General features: G+C 42.1%; 1 protein-coding gene across 9 annotated transcripts in view; it reads right to left on the reverse strand.

Moving 5' to 3' along the window:
- PPP2R2B (protein phosphatase 2 regulatory subunit Bbeta) overlaps window positions 1–23042 on the reverse strand; it is a 512526-nt gene that overhangs the window by 295699 nt on the left and 193785 nt on the right. For 3 of the 9 annotated variants that reach the window (XM_070465592.1, XM_070465591.1, XM_020888552.2), the window contains one exon: window positions 8400–8593. The exons of 4 other annotated variants lie outside the window; for them this stretch is intronic. In XM_070465592.1, the coding sequence (XP_070321693.1) occupies window positions 8400–8593 (194 nt within the window). Of the gene's footprint in view, window positions 1–8399; window positions 8594–9109; window positions 9295–23042 lie in introns of those variants that run through there. 2 more of the 9 variants (XM_020888558.2, XM_020888562.2) reach the window with 2 other exon arrangements.

The raw sequence follows: 23042 nt of genomic DNA on the forward strand, positions 1-23042 counted from the left end.
GTCTTTCAGATGCATCACTGAATGGGAAAAAAACAAAGCGTAAATAAAACAAACAGTATGCATTCAGTTACATGAAAAAACAGTTTCTCCCTCAATGTGTATCTGCACCTGGATATTTAAATGTATGAAAATGTATACCAAGTTGGCTATGAGGAAGCTCAGCAACTACTGACAACGGTAACTCTGGACAAGGAAGTGGGTGGGTGTGGGGATGGATGGTGATTCATGCTTTGTTTTTATCGACTTCCATAATGCTTGAATCTTTTCAAGTAAGAAGGCATTTCTGCATTATCTGCTTTATAAATAAAGACATCAAGGCAGAGAGGAACATGAATGACAACAGTACATCTGCCATGAACCAACGGTCCTCCTAACTTGGGTGTCCTTGGCCCCAACTTGACTTCTGCAAAGTTATATGAGCGATGCTGTTCTCCTCAAGTTTCTTGTTCAGCTCTTCTCCTCTTTGGTAAAATACTTCCTGGTGATATTTTGTACTTAGGGATCCAGGTTTTTCCTTTCAGACCACCTGGGAGCGCTCAGCATCTTGTGGCAATATCCCCCATTAGAGCCGTTTACAGCTTTTCCATACTCAGCACCCTTGTGCATCTGTTGAGGGTCACAGAGCTGAGTCCCCAGCATTAAGCGGAGGAGGTGACCTGCCATTCTCTGACTACTTCAGGTTCATTACTTAATGGATTCTCAGCAGTGAAATCAGCTATGCATGATGGAGGAGGCTGTCAGTAACCCGGTGTCAAGTACACCTAGAAAACATGGCCTCATAGGTATGGTACTCTTCGGCACACTCCTTTTGGCAGACCTCATCTTTCTCATGTTAAAATCCTGCCTGCAGAGACCCCTCCAGGCCCTGGGACTCCACGCATCTTCTCGCCCCTTCATCCCTTTACATTCGCTGGAATCAATCAGGCCTCTCTCCTCTACAGGATAGAAATGACAGTTTGACTTACCCCTCTACATGCCCATCCTTTTCCATTGCCCACAACCATCCTTTCTCCAAAGAAACTATTAATACTAAGTAGTTGTCCATGGATTTCACACTTTCACATCCTATCATCACCACTCCCCGCTATTTCCATAGTGAACTTGGAGCATAAGAATTCAAGGGTTCCTGGATTATTTACGACAAAACTCCTAGTGGTCTTGTAAAAAGAATCTGTGTTTCCAGTGGGACGGTTATGTCAGGATTGGTTTGTCAGGTCAGAGCTGATTTTTAGCTTTATTCCAAAGTTCTATTGGAAAGGCAGCAGAAGGAAACTGGATGGTAGAAATGAAGTCTGGTGAAAGCAAATTCATCTTTTTAATGTGAGATGTGTAGAGAACCGCTGGAGAGTTTCTCTGGCCTTAGACACCCCCATACTTCACTTCAGTGCAAAAGGACATCAGCCATCATACAGCTGGCTCTGGTCCACTCCTTCCACTCCAGGCAATTACATGAGTTGCTACTAGCTCTGGAGAAGAGACGCCTGGATGGTTCAGTGGGAACTTCACCGTAAGTGTCCCAGGCAGAGGGACATGGAGAGGGCTAGAAAAAGCCAGCTAAATTTCATATTTTGATTGCTCAATTCCATATTTCCTTTCTTTTCTTATTATACACATGTGTGAGTGTGCTCAGTTGTGTCTGACTCTTTGTGATGCCAAAGACTGTAGCCCGCCAGGCTCCTCAGTCCATGGGATCTTCCAGGCAAGAATACTGGAGTGGGTTGCCATTTCCTTCTCCAGGGGATCTTCCTGACCCAGGGTCGGACCCACATCTCCTGCCTGCATTGGCAGGGTGATTCTTTATCACTGTGTCACCTGGGAAGCCCTTATTATAGATAGAGGAAAATAAATCTACAGGAGCAAGTTAGCTAAGGATTCTGGCATCAGCTAGGGGAATTCAGCTTCCTCCCTGTGGGAAAAAGAGGAAGGCCCAGACACATGCACTGCCTTGCTGGGAAGAGAGGGACCAGGTGAACTGTAGCGCTGAATGGCCACCACGGGAATGTATGCAGAGTGCTGAACGCAGCCAGCATTTCCCCCTAAATTCCAAACAAGACACAGCAGGGATGGGCAAAGAACTCTTGCCTAGATCCAGGCAGTCACTGATTCCAATCTGGTTCTGCCACTTACAAGTATGTGACCTTATACATAAGTTTCTTTGCTTCTCCAAACCTTGCACAATTTCTTATTCTGAAAAATGCATCTAATGCAAGTATTCTCTCAGAGTTGCTGAAGGTGATGAAGTGAGTAAACACATGAGAAACATCTAGGAAAATGACTGGAATACAGACAGAACTCAAGAAACCTTCGTTCTCTTCCCTCACCTAAGCATCTAAACTGGACCCTTAGCGTCTTCATAAATGCAAATGATAGAATTTAGGAGTGTCAGTCTGCAGCTGTGCTCTGTTCATTGAGCATTACCAGTATTTTGACAGGACTGGCCTAATATTATTCACCCCAGGTTTATTGGTATGTTTCTGACCAGCCCTCATAAAGGGCTTGGGATAGCCTCTGGAGACCTGAATGCTAATAATGAATACTTGCTAGTGATTTTCAATGCAGTTTGGTTATTTCGTTTAGTAGCGGAACATTTCCTATCCCCGGAAAGGTCATTTATAATACTGTAAGGCAGCTTCTTCTCACCTTCCATTTCAGATTTTTCTGAGAATAGCAGAGAATTCAAACATTCATCCATATGCATTGGAAATACTATTCTGATCTTGGATTTGCATAAAAATACCAAAGCAACTTAAGGAACTATTAATACAAGGCAGCTCTCCATCATGACATCACCTCTTTTTACTTTTCTGATGCCTTTTCATTAGCTTCTTATGAAAAGTCATTTTCACGTTTCTTCCTAGTTTTATTCATTATAGCTTCCCTCTTTTCTTGAGGGTGTGTGGGATAGATAGGGAGAGAGGAGGAAGCAGGGGCTTTACTTTCTTACTCTGATTCTTGTGCCCCTAAAAAGCTGTAACATTTCACAGATCACACAGACCTCACATTTGGAGACCCTCTGAACTCAACTCACCCAAGACTGGTCTTTTCTTATTCTACCACATTTCTGAGAAATGGCCATACAGCGTTATTTGAATAATTTAACTGTGTGGTTAATTACACTTATACCAAGGTACTCTGTTCTGTTACAATTTCTTTATATGGACCCAAGATCAGTTTCCTTGAAATTTTTCACCCATAGGGCTCAATCTGCCCTGGAGGGCTCTTCTCCTAGGTATCTTAACTGTTCACATACTTTTAAGTGCCTTTAATATACCCATGACGCCCCAAATTATGTGTCTAGTCTAGATCTTTCTTCTGAGCTTCAGAACCAGATATCCAAAGCTTACTTGAGAGTCTCACCATGAGGCTAGATGACTCACACACCTCATCAATTTCCAAAGTCTTTTTTCCAGTTTCAGTGAACAGCCCATCATGCATCTATCCTCATGGCAAGTCTTCCTCGATGCCATCTCCATCATTTCTCCATCTCCACTTAGTCTACCACACCAAGTCAGCCTGATCCATTCTTTTCCTACAATGTACCTCAAATCTACAGAATCGTCTCCATCTCTACTCACGCCACCATCCTACAGAACAGCTACGGCCTCCTACTTATCTCCCTGCTTTCTCTCCTGTTCACTTCCTAGCAAGCCCTCTGGCCCCACCCTACACAGCAGCAAGCCTGAGCTTTGAAAAAACTAACCTGATCATATTTCCCCCCTGATCAAAATCCTTTAATGGTTTTCGATCCATCATTGGATAAGGTCCAAACTCCTTATGGTCAACAAGGTTCAACGTGACCTAATCCCTAAATACCTCTCCAGTTTCTTTTCTGCAACATTATGAATATTTTTGAACAGATAGCAAAGTTGAAAAATTACAGTGAATATCCACTGACTGATCGCCTGGATTCTACCATTAACATTTTATATTTGTTCTATCATCTGCTTGTCTATTTATCCATTCCTCTCTCCTAATACTAATCTTTCTTGGTTTGGTCCATTCCAAAGTAAACTACAGGCTTCAATCTCATTGTCACCCCTCTTCCTCTTGTTCCCTACACTCAGCCCTAGGCATTTTCTCATTCCTTGAATCTGTCAGACTATTTTATATCTCTGCTCTTTGGACCTACTGTCCCTTCTACTTGAAATGTCTTCAGCTCCTGTTCATTCCTGACTTATCCCTTGCTTTTCAGCTTACACTTTGTGTGAGGCAGTCCCTGAGCCTCAATCTAAATTAGATTTACCTTTCTGCTTTACAAATCATCTCAAGGCTTTTCCTGAATATCACTTGTCACAATTGGAAGCTACATAATTCTTTGGAAAATTGTTTGTTTAATGTCTACCTCTTCCACCAGATTTCAAACTCCATGAGAACAGACACAGCATACTGGAGTGTGCAGGATCACTTCTGCAGAAAGTCAGTTAATAGTTGTTGAAGGAATTAAAGTCAGAAAGCATCAACAGTTACATAATAATAATGATATCATATTAATATAATAACTATACATAGACTAAGTGAATTTGCTCTTCTTTCAAAAATATGTACAAGCAGTATGGGTTTTTTAAGGCCTCTAAGGGGAAAACGGAACTTGCTGCCAGAATATAACCAGCAAGTTATTTCTGTAACATATTATGGAAAAACCTGAATGAACTTTTCAGCCAACCCAATACATTAAGGCAAATTGCCTAGAGGCTATCCACAGCTAGTGGAGAAGTCAAGAAGAGACTGTGGTGGGTTTTAGGGACATATCTCCTATCTCCACTAGCTCTTCCCTCAAGATCACTCCAAATCAACAACAATGCAAGGAAAAACATTGTGCTTGCAATGCAAATGCAGTTTAAGTAATAATAACAACAGCTGTAATTACTGAGAGCACCTATCAAGGTCTGGCTTTGTATTAGGCACTTTCTTGAGTGTTTTTCCTGCATTGAAAATGAAAGTCTCTCAGTCAAGCCCAACTCTTTGCGACCCCAACGACTATAGATCTTTTTCCCCCTGTGGTGTAGGTTCTGCTGTTATTCCCATTTTATGGCTAAGGAAATTGAGAAAAGAATAGTTATTTTTAAACAACAAATTATCTGACTTCTCCTTCTAACCAGATTGCCATTCCCGTGAACTCCTCCTAGGTACAATATTTATTCTGCCCCATGAGAACATAAGTATTAATCTAGAAAACTCTGATTGTGCTATTGGAGAGGGAGTTTTAGTTGGTTCTAACAAGTCCAAAAGATAGAAAGCCAACCCTACCGATTGGGGGGGTTATACATTTTCCTCATGTATAACCCTATAGGCACATTTTCAAATGATCCCTGCAAAGAATTTTCCCTCAGATGGGAACACTATTTACACACAGAGATAAACCACTGTGATCTTCCTCATAACAGGAGCTAATAGTTAAAGAAAAATGAAGCTGTGCAGAATTTCCTAATAGAAGAGCACATCAGACAGTCTTGAGTCGGAAGACAAATTTTACCCTGCCTGTGTGACCTTGACTAATTAGTGTCATCTCTGGGCCTCAGTTGCTCAGTTTTCTTATTAAAAATGGAAATCACAAGATCCACTTAACTGGGTATGGACATATTGAAACACTACTTACAAAAAGCTCAGTGTGTACAGTGCTTGGAAAAGAGAGATGCTCAAAGATAAAGGGAGAAAAAGGAAAAGGGAGATGAAGATGGTAACTTCATACTCAGAACAAAAGAAAAGTTGTAAGAAATGTTTTAAATAAATACACATCACGCATTCTTTTCCCACAGAGAGAGAGAGAAAGACAGAAAAGCTTGGGAAAAGTGTCCTTTAGTATTTGCATTGCTCTTAGCTGGATGAACTTGCCTGCAGCTACCACTTATAATGCAAATTGAGCTTGGAGTCCTTCACACTAACTACACAGCAAAAACCTTTCAGCTTTAAATAGAATACTGCAGTGTGGAATGATCCAAGCAAAGGGAAGAAAAATTCAGACATAAATGCAAAGGAAATTTTGCAGGAAAAAAGAAAGCTGACATATCTGGGCAAGACAGGAAAATGCAGAAATATAAAAAAAGACAAAAGGAAAAGCAAAGTCTGTAGAAGGACCTAGAAACTAATTCCCCAGAAGGTGGGTTTCAGTTAAAAAAGAGGAAGAGAACTTTGGGGCAAGTCCCCAAATGCAGAGGATTTTAACAATGAATATTTTGATCTAGCAGTGTTCCTTCAAGGTGTACTAGCACTTTTGAGGTATTTATCAGAAGAGGAAGGATGCTCTTTTGATGAATAAAATGCAATTGGGAATTGCACGTAAAAAGACAACTTACATTGTTTAAGTACCATTTTTTTCTTCCCAGACTTTCACTAAGCTCAGGTAAAAAAAAAAAAAAAAAAACTTGAAAATGTACTGTGAAATAAAGGTTTGTTTAGTTTTGAATGTAGTGGCACTGGAGTTGCGGTGGGGAGAGTGATCCAAGGAGGCTAATTTGGAAAGATTTTAGAAAATTCTTTGCTATAAACTCTACCTCATTTCGGGCTATATAAACCCAAATATTTTATCTGCAATCAGTCTTCCAAAATGGCATCAGAGAGGAACAAAGATTAGGTCTATCTAAGGCCCTGAAAGCAATGAGGAATGCCATGTTTAACTCATTTCTTCATTTTACAGATGATACTCCTACACACATGACCTCAATTTTCCCATCTTCCTAGCTCAGTAAGTTTCTTTTGCCTGCACTTGGAGGCATAAGGCAATACAGAAGAAAACGTCAAGGCAACCCTCTGTCTTTGTTGTCACAAACACACACACAAAAGTGTGCCCCCAAAGACAATGGACCCAAAGCCAACTTCTCTTTGGACGCTATGCTCAGACCCAGAGCTGATCATATGCTAGCTGGTGAGTCAGTGACAAAGCACTAAGACCAGGGAAGACCATCGAACAATCATGTTGTCACCAGGCAAGTAAAAAGACTCGGTAAGCATGGTGCTTGATGTGGGGCAGGGACAAGCTAAACATCTTAAAAGCCACCTCTAAGCTCTTGAAGGCCAGAGCTCACACAGCTCTGCTTGATTTGTCTAGAATCACGGACATATTAGGCGTGATGCTCTCCAATAATGATGATGAATAAAGCATATATTTTCAAAGTGCTGAGCATTCTATCTGAAACTTTCAGGGATGTTTACAGAAGATGCCACCTTTACCCCTAAACTGTTTGTCTTTTTCTTTTCAGAACTTGAACTCTTTACCACCCCCATCCACATTTCTCTAGTAGTCTTGATGTGATTAAATGTGACAGAAATTTTAGCATCCAATAGTAGGAATCATCTGAAATGAACATGCCTTGCTACATGTTCCTAAAACCCTTTCACACACATTTTCTCACGTGGGTATTACAATGTGACGATGCAACACTGTACAGGAGTGCTTAAGGATAAAGGCCGACAGGTAGAAAATGAAAGCAAAAATGCAAAAGTTTTGGTATTTGGAAAAAATGCCCCCACTCTCTATTCCCACACAAAAGGCAAATGAGATTCCACCTGCTGACTTTCCTTTTCTGCCCGTACCTCACTCAGGCTAATGTCAGAACAAGCTGGGGAAACGGTGAGAGAGAGAGAGAGAGAGAGAGAGAGAGAGAGAGAGAGAGAGAGAGAGAGAGAAAGGGAGGGAGAGAGGGAGAGAGAGATACGACAATTTCACCTCTTGGCAAAGCTCAGCTTACTGAACCCTCTTGCTTTCTGCTGGCTGTTGATTCAGCAGAAACTACTGCTGCAGAATTCATAATGGTGATTTTTAAAGGCCCCACTGATCGCATTGCTCGCCCCACGTGTCAGACTCATTCACTCGCCCGCCCCAACACGGTTTCCCGAGCCACCTTTTTATATCTTGCTAATGCACTTCCAAGGGGAGAGAGGTTCGCCCTTTATGAACGGGCCTTTTGGGCTTTTGATTGTCTAAGCAGGTAACCCGGCCGGGGAGATTAACGGGCAGGAAATGAAACCATGCCCTCCCTTGCAGCCACTGAGACACATCATTCCGCTCGGGGAGACGAGGACCCAGGGTCTTCTTGGGCCCTCTTCTTTCTTACCTATCCCCCACTCCACCGGCCCCTGCATATATATTCGGAGAGGGTCATCTGCTTTTGGGGGCAGGAGTCATTTTTCCAGCCGGGAGCCCCACCCTGAAAAACCTCACCCCCGAGGGCCATTTTAACTCCCGTGGGCGCCGGGTCCACCTGCTGCTGAACACCCAGCTCGCCTCGCCGAGCCCGGATGGATGTGGGGCGCCCGGGCAGCTGCCCCTGCGGGCCGAGCCCCCGCCCCAGCCCCGGGGCCCGGAGGAGTCTGCGCCGCTACGCGCCCTGCCGCCCGCGGAGCTCAGCGATCCGCAACTTGCGCCCGGCCCCAGCGGCGGAATGCGGTGGGGCTGGCGTTACCTTCGGTCGCATAGCTGTGGTCGCGCAGGAAACTGTTGTTGATTTTGCGGGTATCAATGTCCTCCTCCATTGACAGCAGGCTTACTTGCGTGGGAACCAGAAGCCGGCAGACAAGTATCCATGTTCCCTCCCCGCAGCCAGTCTCACAGGAGAGGGGGGCAGGGGAGCCAGTGGGACTGCACCATGGTCCGAGCCTGAGGAGGAGACGGGGGAGGCGGAGAGAGAAAAAAAATAAAAACCCGGCAATGGAGCTGTCACCTCCTCCGCCCGGGATCTCCGAGGCTGCGGCGGCTCCTCCCGCGGTGCGCTCACTCCAGCTCCAATTCCCAGCGAGGATGCTGCGCCTGCCTCCGCCGCCTCCGCCTCTGGGGTGCCAAGATGCGCCGTGCCCCGAGGGGTCTGGTCCCGCCCGCCGCCCCAGGAGGCGCTCACAAGCCGGGCTGGGGAGATGCCCAACAGGTTCCCCTCATTGGCAGCCGCTCCGAAATGCAAAAAAGATCCCTCCTCCCCCCTGGGAGAGCGGGCAGCCACGACAAAATGGTGCCTTTCTGGACCCGAGCTGCAGTGGCGAGATGGCAGGGGCAGGGTTCAGGCTGGCCCGGCCCAGAGGAGGGTGCTGGTCCCACGGGAGGGCGGCTCCGGCTGGCGGGGGCTCGGCAGCCGGCGGGGAGCTGGGCAGGGCGCTCGGCGGCCGGCGCCAGCGCACTCACCCTCACACCCACACGCGCGCACTCGCAGCTGCTGCTGCTGCTGCTGCTGCAGGAGGCTGGAGGCGGCTGGTGCATTAAAGGCGAGGCTCCTCCCAACCGCGTCAGCAGCCCCAGGACTCTTTCCCCAGCAGCGGCGGTGGCCGAGGCAGAGGCTGCGGCTGCTCTCTGCTGCAGTGGGGCGCACGCAGCCGCCAACCCGCACCTGGGCAGCGAGCATCCAGCTCCGCAGGTTGACGTGAAAAGCGTAGACGCGCTCTTCCGACCTCCCTCCCCGCCCAGCGCCACGCAGCTCAGGGCGGCGTTTACTCCAGCACCCAGAGTCCCCTGGCTCACCGCCTTTCTTCAGACACCTGTGCTCCAGGATAGCAAAGAGAAGGTTCCCTTGAGCAAGCAGGAAGCCTACATCCCGGCCTCTTTTGCTCACCCTTCTATCAAGCACACGGTCCCTGGACGAAGGTCAAGGGTGAGGCCTGGGGTTTGAAGCCTCACCCAGAGAGGAGAGAATGCTCAGAGCCTAGCTTAAGCCCTTCTCTGGGTTAGGAATAAATGGGGAATCAGAGGCCAGAACTTTTCTGCGGATCACACCTGACTCTTCCCTTTCAAAGAGAGTCAAAAATATCTTTTAACTGGGGGTGTCTAAGTCTATACTAGCAGAGGGAGGAAGAGGGTCGAATTATGAATCTAGTCAACATGCTCTGAAAAAGTCCATATTCCCTAACCCTTTGCACTCAGTTTTGGTCAAACTGCTCCAGCCCCTCCGGTGGGTTTTGCTTGCTAAGACATAGCACTGCAGGAACCTCTGACTTTTGCTCTCCCGGTGAAAAGTACATTGGAGCCCAGTGCCCCCAGAGCGCCACTGTTTCCCAGGGGGAATTTCAAAGATCCAATGAATACCAAAAAGTGGCCTGTCTTCCCACTTCAGCTAGGAAGAAAATACAGAAGTCCGCCCCGCCCCCAATTTTTCCTGAATTGCCAAATCACAGATTTCATATTTGAAAGAAAATGAGATCATGACTGTTATGAAACAACAATCATTTCTGAAGCAACCCAAATCACTAGAAAGTCAATTTGGACAAGAAATGTCCCCGATTTCCTCGTATTCATTTCAGTGAGCGTCACTGCAGGGGAGAGACATCAGCGAATGTTTTGCTCAGTTAAGCTCCACAAGTTTAGCTGGATGAGCCCAGAGGGATCTGTGAGTTAATTATATACATACAATGCTTCGGCTAACACAATTTAGACGGTATTTGAAGTTCAAAAAAAAAAACCGGAAAACAAGTCCTTAACTGAGGTTGGGAATTGCCATTAGACTTCCATGAAGAAAACATTCTTCTGGCAGGTAGAAAATGGCAAGGTCCTCATCTCCAGAAACCAACCACTTATCTCTGGGAGAAGATAGGAGAAATATTCTTTGATATATAATATTCAGCTTACAAAAGATTCCATTTAATTCTTATCTGGTAATTAAGTCTTCCCTACTTCTTTGACTGTGTGTGCCAAATTCACATATGAAATTCCAGGAAGAGATGAAGACTGATGTACAAATTGATGTAATCCACTCCAGTGCCAGTTGCCATGGCTGGTTCTTCCACGTTATGAGTCGTATCCATCACCAAGACTCCAGTGGTCAGCTCATCTGTAGTTATACAGTCCAGTTTCTCTTGCAGATTGGCATAAGGGGGTGGGGGGGGGGGGGGAAGAGGGGAAAAGCTAAATTCATCTTAAAGTGGTGAGAAGACATCTTGCTTTGAGTCAAAATGACCCTCACTTGCCACTGGAGACCTTGGAGTAGTATTTGAGATGAAAAGTGAAAGTATTAGTCGCTCAGTTGTGTCTGACTCTCCGCAACCGCATGGACTGTAGCCTGCCAGGCTCCTCAGTTCATAGCATTCTTCAGGCAAGAATACTGGAGTGGATAGCCATTCCCTTCTCCAGGGGATCTTCATAGCCCAAAGGATTGAACCCAGGTCTCCCACATTGCAGGTAAATTATTTACTGTCTGAGTCACCACGAAGCTATTCTTTCCCATATCTTCCCAGGAGGTGGGCTATATTGGAACAGAGTTACAAGATCAATCAGGAAGGCCCAGGTTTGTTAGCCAGGCTGTGCCTGAGAAATCTTCCACTGTAACCAATGGCAAAAGTGTCCCTGCCAGAGATCAGACCTCTGGGTTTACTAAATTTTTCCTTTCCAGTTTTCTGCAAAATCCCTCTTGTGTTTATTTTATCCAATAGTATAGACAAGTTTTTTTCTTAAGACACAAGTTGTGGGAAGGCAAATTAGATGGCTATCCATTAAATAGATTAAGTAGACTCCAAGATTTCTATTTTGTGAACCATTCTTTTCTACTATGGACAGTGGGGAACTAGCCCCTCCAACCAAAACCAAGAAAAATACACCTGTTGGCTTTGTTCTATAACACAACAATGTGCAATAAAGGAGGTCAGGAAGTGAAGGAAGCCCTGTGCAATCCTGTGGTTGTAAGAGGACTACACAGGCCATTTCTCAGAAGACTCACTGACCTTCTTTCTGTTCCTCCAACATGTCAAGTTCTTTCTAAAACCTTTTGGCATTTGCCCATGCCATTCATTTCCTATCCCTTCCCTGTGTTCCTGGCATTCTGCAGCATTGCAGCTGATCTGTCCCTACTTTACTGAAGCATTTCCTGCCCTCCCCATGGCCCCTTCCTTTGGAATTTTTTACCTGTACATGTGTTTCTTCTTCTTCATGGAACATTTGCATTTTGTACTAGTTGTTTACTTATAATTGTCAACCATTCTACTATATCTCTGCTATTAAGTGTCTAGCACTTAGTAGATGCTCAATTATATTTACCGAATAGAGATAAATATTTCATAAATGAATGAGTAAATTACTGAATTCGTTCAGTGATATTTAGGTTTCAAAGCTATACTTTTATTAAAATTCTTGCCCAACAAGGAACTGTTGTGAGTGAGTGAATTTCTAGATTGTAATGCCTATCCCTATTGGAAACAATTGTCCTACCCATTCCTGTATGCATAGGCACTGAAAATACTTACTGAGCACTTAATCTATGACAAGAATTTTTGTAGGTATTGCAATACAGTTAGAACAGAGTTCCTTTCTTTCACAAAACTGAAATTCTATCATCTGATTTTAGAAATATGAGCTTTCTTAGAAATACAACAGTGCATTATAAATTAACAGACTAGAGTATAATATTAAGTGCCAAGGCTCTGCTATCAAGCAAAACTGATTTTCTGCCATTTATTATTATGTCCTTGAGCAAAGTTACAAGATTTCCCAACCTATTTTTTTAATCTATAAATTAGAAAGAAAAATAATACTACTTAATGGAGTTTCTTTGATGATCAAATGAGACAATACTTGGAAAGAATATATTGCTATGACTTGTTGGGTATTTACTATCATTATCACTGTCAATATTGAACAAATATTTAAGCACCTACCATGTTGGCCACTGGGATAGGTCTAGGGTTTCAGCAATATCAGTGCTGAAAATGTATTGTCATCTCTGCTGTCATGGAACTTAGTATCTAATTTATGGTTTATGGAAAGGGGGGCCACAGGCTGCAGAAGTGGCAGCAAAGAACACTCTGAAAGGCTGACCAAATCCAGGCTTGTGTTGTACACAGAAAAGGCCAGTTACAAACACACAGCCCTCTTAAGTTACACAATGCATCATGGCAGCACCGGAAAGCATTCTTTTTTTCATCATCTTTCATATGTTTCCCCCCTCCCTCAACACTCACATACCCCCAGCCCAGTTAGGTTAGCACTGCCTACATTGGAAACCCTTTGTAGGACATGCTATCCAATTAGCACATTAAATATCTACAATTTTATTAAAACCTTTGACTTAAGCCAGTCTAGAGATTCTTAATATAGGCTTCAGGTGTCAGACAGGCCTGGTTTTCTGTCTCAGCTCAGGCATTTATGAATTTCATGACCTTTGGCAAGTAATTCAACATCTCTGAGCCTTTGTATTTGCAACACTGAAAGAAAATAATAGGAACCACTTCATAGGATTGTTGAGTGGCTTCAGAGATTGTGTAAGGAAAGTGCTTAATACAAGCTTGGCCCATAGCCAGGCCTTACTAAAAGGTCCCTTTGGCCTCCTGGTAGTGGCTCATTGGGGTCTCTGTCAGCAGAGAATTGGAGAGATGCACTACCAGTCAGTCAGATGTGTGGACACAAGTGACCTAGAAACCTGAGTTTAACCACCTAGCAATCGTCTTAATGAGCCCTAGTCACTCCTCACTGTCTTATAAAAAGCCCTTTATAAGCCAGGAAGTCCTGTGCAAAGGGAAGGAATTAGAATTCTGTTTTCTTGATTTTCACATATGTAAGTACAGACCTAATCAAGTTTGTCCATCAGGGAATCCTGTGGAATCCCTCTCTAGATCACTGAGCCCCAAATGTCTCTCTGAGATGGTTTGCCACGACCGCCCAGAGGATGACCTCTTGAGTTTCTAGCAAGGTTTGCCATTCCTTTTTGTGCGTGTTACAGCATGTAATAAATACCACATGAGTGAACCTTTAGCAAGGCATTTAACCTAGGAGATGAAAACAAAACATCTTGTTCTCAAAATGTATTCATTCTGGCTTCTGGATATACTTAATGGATTTCACTGAGTACCATGTTCCCTCAGTATCCAAGTACAGAAACTTATGAAAATAAACACTTGTATGCAGGAGCTGGGAGGTGCTGGCTCTTGACAGCTGACTGTGTCGATTATACACATCTTTTTATCCAGCTGTGCTTCAAGTGACATCATGTTGGTAGCTTAAAATCTGAAATCTGCCACAGTGGGATATTTATATCATAAAAATAAAAAAAAAAAACCAAACCTACATAAATCAGTGCGTTGACTTTGGGGCTGGGGTGGCAGAGAACTGATTTGTAAACATTTACTACTATAGCCAGTTGAAACATATGAATTGTTGATATATCTTTCTACTTACATGTGTTAATCTATACAAAGTTCCTTTCAGTTCCTCAGCACTCAATCTCCCAAACTGTCAAATTTCAGAACATTTCACCATTTGATCAAATATCTTTAAAAAATCCTACCTTTATAAAGCATTTCCATATCCATCAGAGGAAACCCGATGCCTCTGTTTGAGCCCCTCTAGGCTGGTTATGAAATTGCCATGATGGATTTGTGAGTGATGGCCTCTGCAAAGTTTCTAGATCTGACAATGTAAGGAAAGTGAGGTGCGTGCTCACTCTCAATGAATAGTTATTTTCTGCTGTTTATGCTCTATTGTCACCTTATTTTTGCCTGTGTTTCACCTCAGTGCAAAACAAAAACACCCACCATGCCTAATTTCACTGATAGCACTTTTAGTTGTCTAGTTAGGATATTGAAGCAATGACAGAAAAGGTACAATCAAAAGTCCAGATCTGAGAGCCTTTTCTCATTCAGTCATTTAAGAGTTAAACTTGGACTGTCTTGGAGGTTTGTATTTGCATTATATTTGTTAGGTACAAAGTAAGGATTTCTGAAACCAGTTTAGCAAATCTAAAGTGGTATATTGTCTAGTACCTGAAGACATGTCTCAAAGAAATATTTCAAGATAATTTAAGCAAACAAAAAAATACATTGGGAAATGTCTTCAAATTTCTTTAAAATGCACCAAGCAATAACACATTACAGAATTTATCCTAAGAAAATAATCATGGATATAGGGCAAAAATTTAGCCATAAGGATATTTCTCAGAGCACTGTTTATAGTCATGAAAAACTGAAAACAAGCCTAAGTGTCAACAACAGAATTGTCTAGGCAAATTATGGTCTGTATGTATAGTGGGAAATTATTGAGCCACTGATATAATATTAACATCTAATGTTTACTGAGCATGTATTATGTACTAGGCACTGTGCAAAGGGTTTCACTAGCATTATCTTATTTAATTCTAACAACTGCCTCTATAAGGTAAGGTATCTCCATGTAACTGTGGCTAGTCAAGATAAATAACATACCCAAAGTCAAACAAATAGGAGCCTGGCTGTGCTTGTGTGTTGGGTGGGTTGAGGTCACCACAGAAACTTGGAGGTCTTTTTCCAAACCACCCACCACTGGAGGCTGATCTGTATCTCTTAAGAATGAATAGCCTCTCAGTTGAAAATCACTACTATTGTGTTGGTGAGGAGGTGGCAAAATTGGAATCCTCACACACTGTTTGTGGGATTGTATAATGGTGCAATCGCAAATAGTTTGGCAGTTCCTCAAAATGTTAAACAGAGTTACCATATGACCCAGCAATTCCACTTCTAGTTCTACACTCAAGAGAGTTGAAAACACATATTCATACTGAAACCTGTAGATGAGTATTCATAACAGCATTATTCATAATATCCCCAAAGTGGAAACAACCCACATATTCATCAACTGATAAATGGATGAATAAAATGTGATATATCTATATAAAGAATTACTATTTAGCTATAAAAAGTAATGAAGTACCAACACATGTTACAACATGGATGGGCCTTGAAGACATTATGCTAAATAAAAGAAGCCAGTCACAAAAAGCCACATACTGTATGATTCCATTTATGGAAGATGTTCACAACAGGCAAATCCATAGAGAGAGAGTAGATTAGTTGCCAGGGACTGAGATGGGGGAATAAGAGTGACTACTTGTGTGTTCGGGATTTCCTTTCAGAATCATGAAAATACTCTAAAATTACTTAAAGACAATAGCTGCACAGCTTTGAATAGACTAAAAATCACTGAATTGAATACTTTAAAAATATGCTTCAAAAGGTACAAGCTTCCAGTTGTGAGATAAACTAGAGATGTACAGTAGACATAATAAATATAATTAGCACTGCTTTATTAAACAATCTGCCTGCCAATGCAGGAGACATAGGAGACGCAAGAGACATGGGTCGGGAAGAGGAGGAGGAGGAAATGGCAACCTACTCCGTTATTCTTACCTGGAAAATTCCATGGACCCAGCTATCTGGCAGGCTACAGTCTGTGGGGTCGTAAAAGTCAGGCACGACTGAGCACACAAACAATGCACATGTTACATATGAAAGTTGAGAGAGTAAATCCTCATTACAAGAAAAAATGTTTTTCTATTTCTTTTTGTATCTATATGAGATGAATGTTCACTAAACTTACGGTGATCATCATTTCATGATGTCAGTCAAATCATGAGGTACACCTGAAACTTATACAAGGCTGTATGTCAATTGTATGCCAATAAAACTAGAAGAGAAAAAAAGGGTGTTTCAACAAAACTGTTATTAAAGATTAAAAAGAATGCTGTTGTCATAAACCATTATTACCTCTAGGAGTATGGTACATCCCTCAGGTTATTATTAGTGCAGAAAAATTTTAAAGTATGTAATGACAAGGATATATGTTCATGTCATGTTGTTTGAAAAAGTCAAAAAACAATGTATACTGACTGGTCCCTTTTTTGGAAAAAATGTGTGAATCACAAAAGGAATACATGAAAATGCTTGAGAGTGGTTAAGTGTGGCTTTCTTTGTGGTTCATATTCTTGTCAAAGAAAATTTAGAACACAATCATTTTTATAGTAAGAAAATTTTAAAAATTTATAAGTCTATGAAATACTTTTTAGGATGAAACTTTGTAGTGAAAAAAATAAAAAAACATTTTGTACACACCAGAAAAATGAGAGACACTGATGTAAATGTATGTGCTACCAAACACACAGAACAGTTCTACCCATAAGAAATATAATACAAGCTACATTAATAATTGTAAATTTTCAAGTTGCCACACTAACAAGTGAAAAGAAACAGATGAAATTAGTTTTAATAATGTTTAAAATTTGGGGAAAATCAAATGAGAATAATCCAATATACCAAAAACATTAATTTCAGCATGTATAGAATACAGAATAATTGACAATATATTTACACCCTTTTTATGCCAAGTCTTTGAAACCTGGTGTGCATTTTACAACTGACAGCACCTCTCCAAAATACGCACATGTCTAGGGCTCAATAACCACAAGTTCCTAGTGGTTACAGCACAAGTATAGAGGAACTATTCCAAAAGTATTATTCCATTCACAAAATGAGTGTTTTAAATTTATTTACTTTAATTGGAGAATAATTACCTCACAATATTGTGACGGCTTTTGCCATACATCAACATTAGTCGGCCATAGGTATACATGTGTCCCTCCACCTGAACACCTTCTCCCACCTATCTCCCCACCCCATCCCTCTGCACTGTCACAGAGCACCGGGCCTGGGTCCCCTGCTTCCTGCATTGAACTAGCACTGGTCGTCCATTCAACATATGGTAGTGTACCTGTCTCAATGCTATTCTCTCAAATCATTCCACGCTCTCCTCCCACTGAGTCCAGAAGTCTGTTCTTTATGTCTCCTCTGCCCTGCATGTAGGATCATTGGTACCATCCTTCTACATTTCACATATATGTATTAATGTACACTGTATTTTATACTGTATATATCTTTCTCTTTCTGACTTAATTCACTTTGTATAACAGGCCCTAGGTTCATCCACCTCATCAGAACTGACTCAAATGCGTTCCTTCTTACAGCTGAGTAGTATTCCATTGTGTGTATGTGCCACAAGGTCCTTATCCATGCATCTGCCGACGGGCATCTAGGTTGCTTGCATGTCCTAGCTATTGTAAATGGTGCTGCAATGAACACTGGGGAACATGTGTTTCTTTCATTCTGGTTTCCTCTGTGTGTATGCCCAGGAGTGGGATTGCTGGGTCATATGGCAGTTCTATGCCCAGTTTTTTAAGGAATCTCCACACTCTTCTCCATAGTGGCTGTACCAGTTTGCATTCCTACCAACAGTATAACAGGGTTCCCTTTTCTCCACACCCTCTCCAGCATTTAGCGTTTGTAGACTCACAAAATGAGTTTTATCACATTATTTCAAAGGAAAAATTTTCATCTACGAAGGACTTGAACTAGACTGTAATGTTAAAACCAAACTAAGTAACTTTAAACTGGTGAACCTCACAACTATTTAAAGTAATACAAACTAAATATGAAAATATATATAGGAAATTTCCTAGTAGTCCTGTGGTTAGGACTCTGAGCTCTCACTGCCAAGGGCCCAGGTTTGATCCCTGGTCAGGGAACTGAAATCCCATAAGCTGAGTGACTCAGCCAAAACTTTTTTTAAAAAAGAAAAGAAAAAATATATAGACACACCAACATATATACACGCTGTGCTGTGTTTAGTCACCCAGTTGTCTCTGACTCTTTGCAACCCCATATATACATATATATCTATGCGTGTGTGTGCATGTATAATATGTAATACTAAGCTGGAACCCAATCTGCATTTCCCCTTAAACCTAGTAAGGTGAATTAACAGAATGATAAAAGATCAAGATTTTAGAAGCACTAAAATGACATTATAAAACAATTTATAACAAATAGCAAGAAAGATGTAATTCAGTCAGCATATAATTATCATCTGAATAGGCCAAATGTTTAGCTCAACACCTGTGGCTTCAATGTCAGCCAGTAGAAGCAGCCACATAACCAGATGTAACTACTAAAAAAGGAATTTTCACAGCTAGGTATCTGGCCTCTATTATGGCCATTAAAGGTGAAGAAATGCAAAGGTGCAGTTATGGGAATCCAGCTGAGAATTTTTTTTTTCCAGCTAAGAATTTAAATTGGAGTATTTTGGATTGGATCAGAGTGTGGAACTGTGTGGTCATGTGATGAGTGGCGTGAATTCTGAAGACTAACCTAACCCCATGGCTTTTAGCACTTGCATGCAAACAGTTTTGTGTGTATGGCTGAACACTTCCTCCTTCCTAAACACACGTTCTTCACTGATTCCTGGGTATCAGCCTTTCCTGATTCATCCTCAATGCACACTCCTCCTCACTGCTTGCCTTGACCTCTCCAGGTACCCTCGAGTTCAAAGTTCTCAGATTTCTCTATCCACAGTCCCATCCAAGGTGACCTCGTCCAGTCTCTTAGCTTGCCACTCACTCAACGGTAAAAATCTCATAAATATTGAGCATGGATCTCTCCACTGACCCCTAGACTAATAACACCAACAGCTGACCTGATATTTCCCTGATATCTACCAGGCAGCCCAATCCCTAAATCCGCCCCCACCAGACCAGCTCCACCGCCTGTTCCTTGATTCTTCTTTCATTCCCCACATCCTTCCAGTCCATCAGCAAATCCTGCCAACTCTAACTTCAAAATGCATGCAGCATCCAGCCACTCCTCATCACCTCCATGGCTACTACCACGGTCCGGCTACCTTCGCATCTCATCATGATGGTCTCAATAGACTCTAATGAGTGTGTGATCCCTACTTCCCCCTCCTACAGAATAGTTTCTGTGTAGCAGGCAGAATGGCCTTTTAAATGCAAATCATTTTGTCACTTTTCTGCTCCAGGCTCTTTATTGGCTTCCTACACATTCAGGGTAAAACTTTCTTAAAATGCTGGAAAGGTTTGGCTCTAGCTGGAGCTCTATCCTTTTTCTTTTTTCACTTCTCACCTGCAGCATACCAGTGCTTGTCTCAACCCGGCTTCCCTCTACCCCACGCATAGACATAACTGTTTGCCACACACATGAGGAAGAGCAGCCCCACCCCAGGTCCTCTGCATCTGCTTGTTCTCTCTGGATTTGAGTGTCTTCCTTCCATCAGCAGCCTAGCTCAGAGCTTCAACTCACTTGGGTGTCACACCAGAATGGACTTTTCTAAGATGCCTTTTTTGACTGATCTGTTTTAAATAAAATAGAAGTATCCCTCCCAGCACTCCTTATTTCCGTATTGCTACTTGACAATGTATTTATTAGGCTTTAGTTATTACATAAGAACATAACTTCTGGGGAGACCGAGATGTGTTTATTCCCTACACTCTACCTGGTCCTAGAGCAGAGCCTGGCACATGCTGGTTACTCTTATGTACCTTGAGAAATAATGAAACAGTCAATGTACATTTGCTTGAAAATGGATCAAACTGTGTGTGGGGATAATAAACAATAAATCTTGGATTCTTGAATAATAAAGAATTTTTCCTTGCCCAAAGAGAGGCCTGGCTTTTGCCCTAGGCTCCTGGGAGATAATCTGTGTTGGATGTGATAATAGTGTCTTTGTCTCGAGTGGGAGATGTTCCCTCCAACAGTTCTATGGTGGGGATTGACCACGGCAGAAAGACCATGTGATTTAGTGTGGGGAATTTGGGACAAGCTGCAGACAAAGTTCAAACAACGTGGGCAATCAATGAATCATGTCTATTATATAATGGAGCTCCAATAAACACTCTGAACACCAGGCTTATGTAAGCTTTCTTGGGTATCAATACTTTATTCATATTGTTATACATCAATGCCAGGAGGGTAACGTGTCCTGAGAACAATGGGAACTGCAAGTTTGGAACCCTCCCCAACTGCCCTAGTGTATCTCTTTCTTTGGTTGATTTTAATCTGTGTCCTTTCCATGTAATCAACTACAACCATGAGTATAATAGCTTTCTATGAGTTCTCTGAGACCCAGTGAATTATTGAAACTGAGAGTGGTTTTGGGAAACCCCTCAAACTTGCAGTTGATGTCAGAAGTGAGGACAGTCTTGGGAACTCTGCCCTTAAAGTTTGCAAATTAGCTAACTCCTTATTTGCAGAACTCAGAGTATAATACAGTATATGCATTAGGACCCCAACTTTATAAAAATAAATTTGTGCATGTGCCAAAAAAAATTAGGTAACTCCAGGTCATACCAAACACATACTCAACAAGATTCATGGTAAACAGTAGCTTAGGGAATCCCCCAGTGGTCCAGTAGTTAGAACTCTATGCTGTCACTGTGGAGGGTCTGAGTTCAACTCCTGGTCTGGGAACTACACAGTCCCAAGTTGGGGAACTAAAACCCCACAAGCCACATGGTCAAGAAACAAATAAACAAAAGGTGGGTGAGAGATGATTAGTTCCAGCCCATAATTTTGGTAATGAAGAAACTGAAGCCTGCAGAAAAGAACAGACTTGCCCAGGTCAGCTGGTGGTTGACAGACACAGAGCATGGAAGCCAGCTCTGGCTCCCACACACACCCCTCCACAGGCACTCCTCAGATTCTGTTTCGGGAGACACTGCTGCTTCTTAAGAGGCTAAGTTGAAAGTTACTGGATGGTTAAGTCGACCTTAACTCCTCAATACTTTAAGGTCAATATTAAGGGGAGAAATTATGACTCTCTTTTAAAAGTCACAAGAATATAGAGAAAAGGGAACCCTCTTATGTTGGTAAAAACATAAACTGAAGCAGCCACTGTGGAAAATTGTGGGAATTCCTCAACAAAATTATGAGGAGAACTATCATATGATTCAGCAAATCCACACCTTGGTATTTATCCAGAGAAAATTAAAACACTAGTTAGAAAACAGGTATGTACCTCTATGTTCATTGCAGCATTATTTCAAACAGCCAAGATATGGAAACAACCCAAGTGCCCATCAAAAGATGAATGGATAAAGACATGGTACACACACACACACACACACAGAGGCACAGACACATGCACACATACACACACACAAACACATGCACACATACACACGCACACACACACACACGCACACACATATAGTAGAATATTACTCATTCTTAAAAAGAATGACATCTTGCCATTTGTAACAATATAGATAGACCCAGAGAGTATCATCTTTACTGAAATAAGTCTGACAGAGAAAGACAAATACCTTATGATTTCACTCGTACATGGAATCTAAAAAAAAAAAAAACCCAGAGCAAATGAACAACTGTAACAAAACAGAAAGAGGCTTATAGATTCAGAGAATAAGTAGTTAACAGAGGAGGGAGATGGGGGGAGGGAAGAAATAAATGAAAGAGATTAAAGAGGTACAAGCTTTAGTTGCAAAATAAGTGAGTTGTAAGTATGGAATGTATAGAGTGGAGAATATACTCGATAAGTAATTTGTCACGTTGTGTGGTGACAGATCGTAACTAGACTTGTGATCATCTTGAAACATATAGAAAAAATTACTATGTCACATAAACTCAGGAAGTAACATAATGTTATAGGAACAATTATATTTCAAATACAAAAAATCACACAAATAAACATAGAAAAAGATCAGATTTGTGGTTACTAGAGGTGAGGAGTAAGGGAGTTGGATGAAGGTAGTCAAAAAGAAACTCCTATTTATAAGATGAATAAGTACTGGAGATATAATGGCTTCCCCAGTGGCTCAGAGGTAAAGAATTCATCTGCAAAGTGAGAGATGCAGGAGACATGGGTTCGATCCCTGGGATGATCCCCTGGAGGAGGGCATGGTAACCCACTCCAGTATTCTTGCTGGGAAAATCCCATGGACAGAGAAGCCTGGTGGGCTACAGTCCATTGGGTTGCAAAGAATCAGACACGACTGAACCCACTGAGCACACATGCACGCAGAGATATAATGAACATGATCAATATAATTAACCCTGCTCTATACCACATATGAAAGTAGTCAACAGAGTAAATCCCAAGAGTTCTCATTATGCAATTTTTTTCTATTTCTTTAATTTGGCTTCTATATGAGATGGTGGGTAATCACTAAACTCATTAAAAAATCATTCCACAGTATGTAAGTCAAATCACTGTGCTATACACTTACATAGTGCTGTATGTCAATTGTATGTATGTCATAGTGCTGTATGTCAATAAAACTGGAAGGGAAAAAAGTCCCAGGGTCCAACCCTGGATATAATTGAAATAAGCAAGCTCCTTGCTCCTCTTCATCTTCTTCAGCTCCATTTTCTCTGCCATGAGATGGGTCAGGGAAGAGCTACAGATGGACCTTATCATTGCCCACCCCCAACCCCAATCCAAGGCTGCAGATGTCTGGGAAGAAAGCCTTCCAGCTCACTGAGTACCATCACTAATTGTCATCTTCCTACACCACCACATTCTGCCTCAT

The sequence above is a fragment of the Odocoileus virginianus genome, chromosome 3, assembly GCF_023699985.2.
Source record: "Odocoileus virginianus isolate 20LAN1187 ecotype Illinois chromosome 3, Ovbor_1.2, whole genome shotgun sequence".
NCBI lineage: Eukaryota > Metazoa > Chordata > Mammalia > Artiodactyla > Cervidae > Odocoileus > Odocoileus virginianus.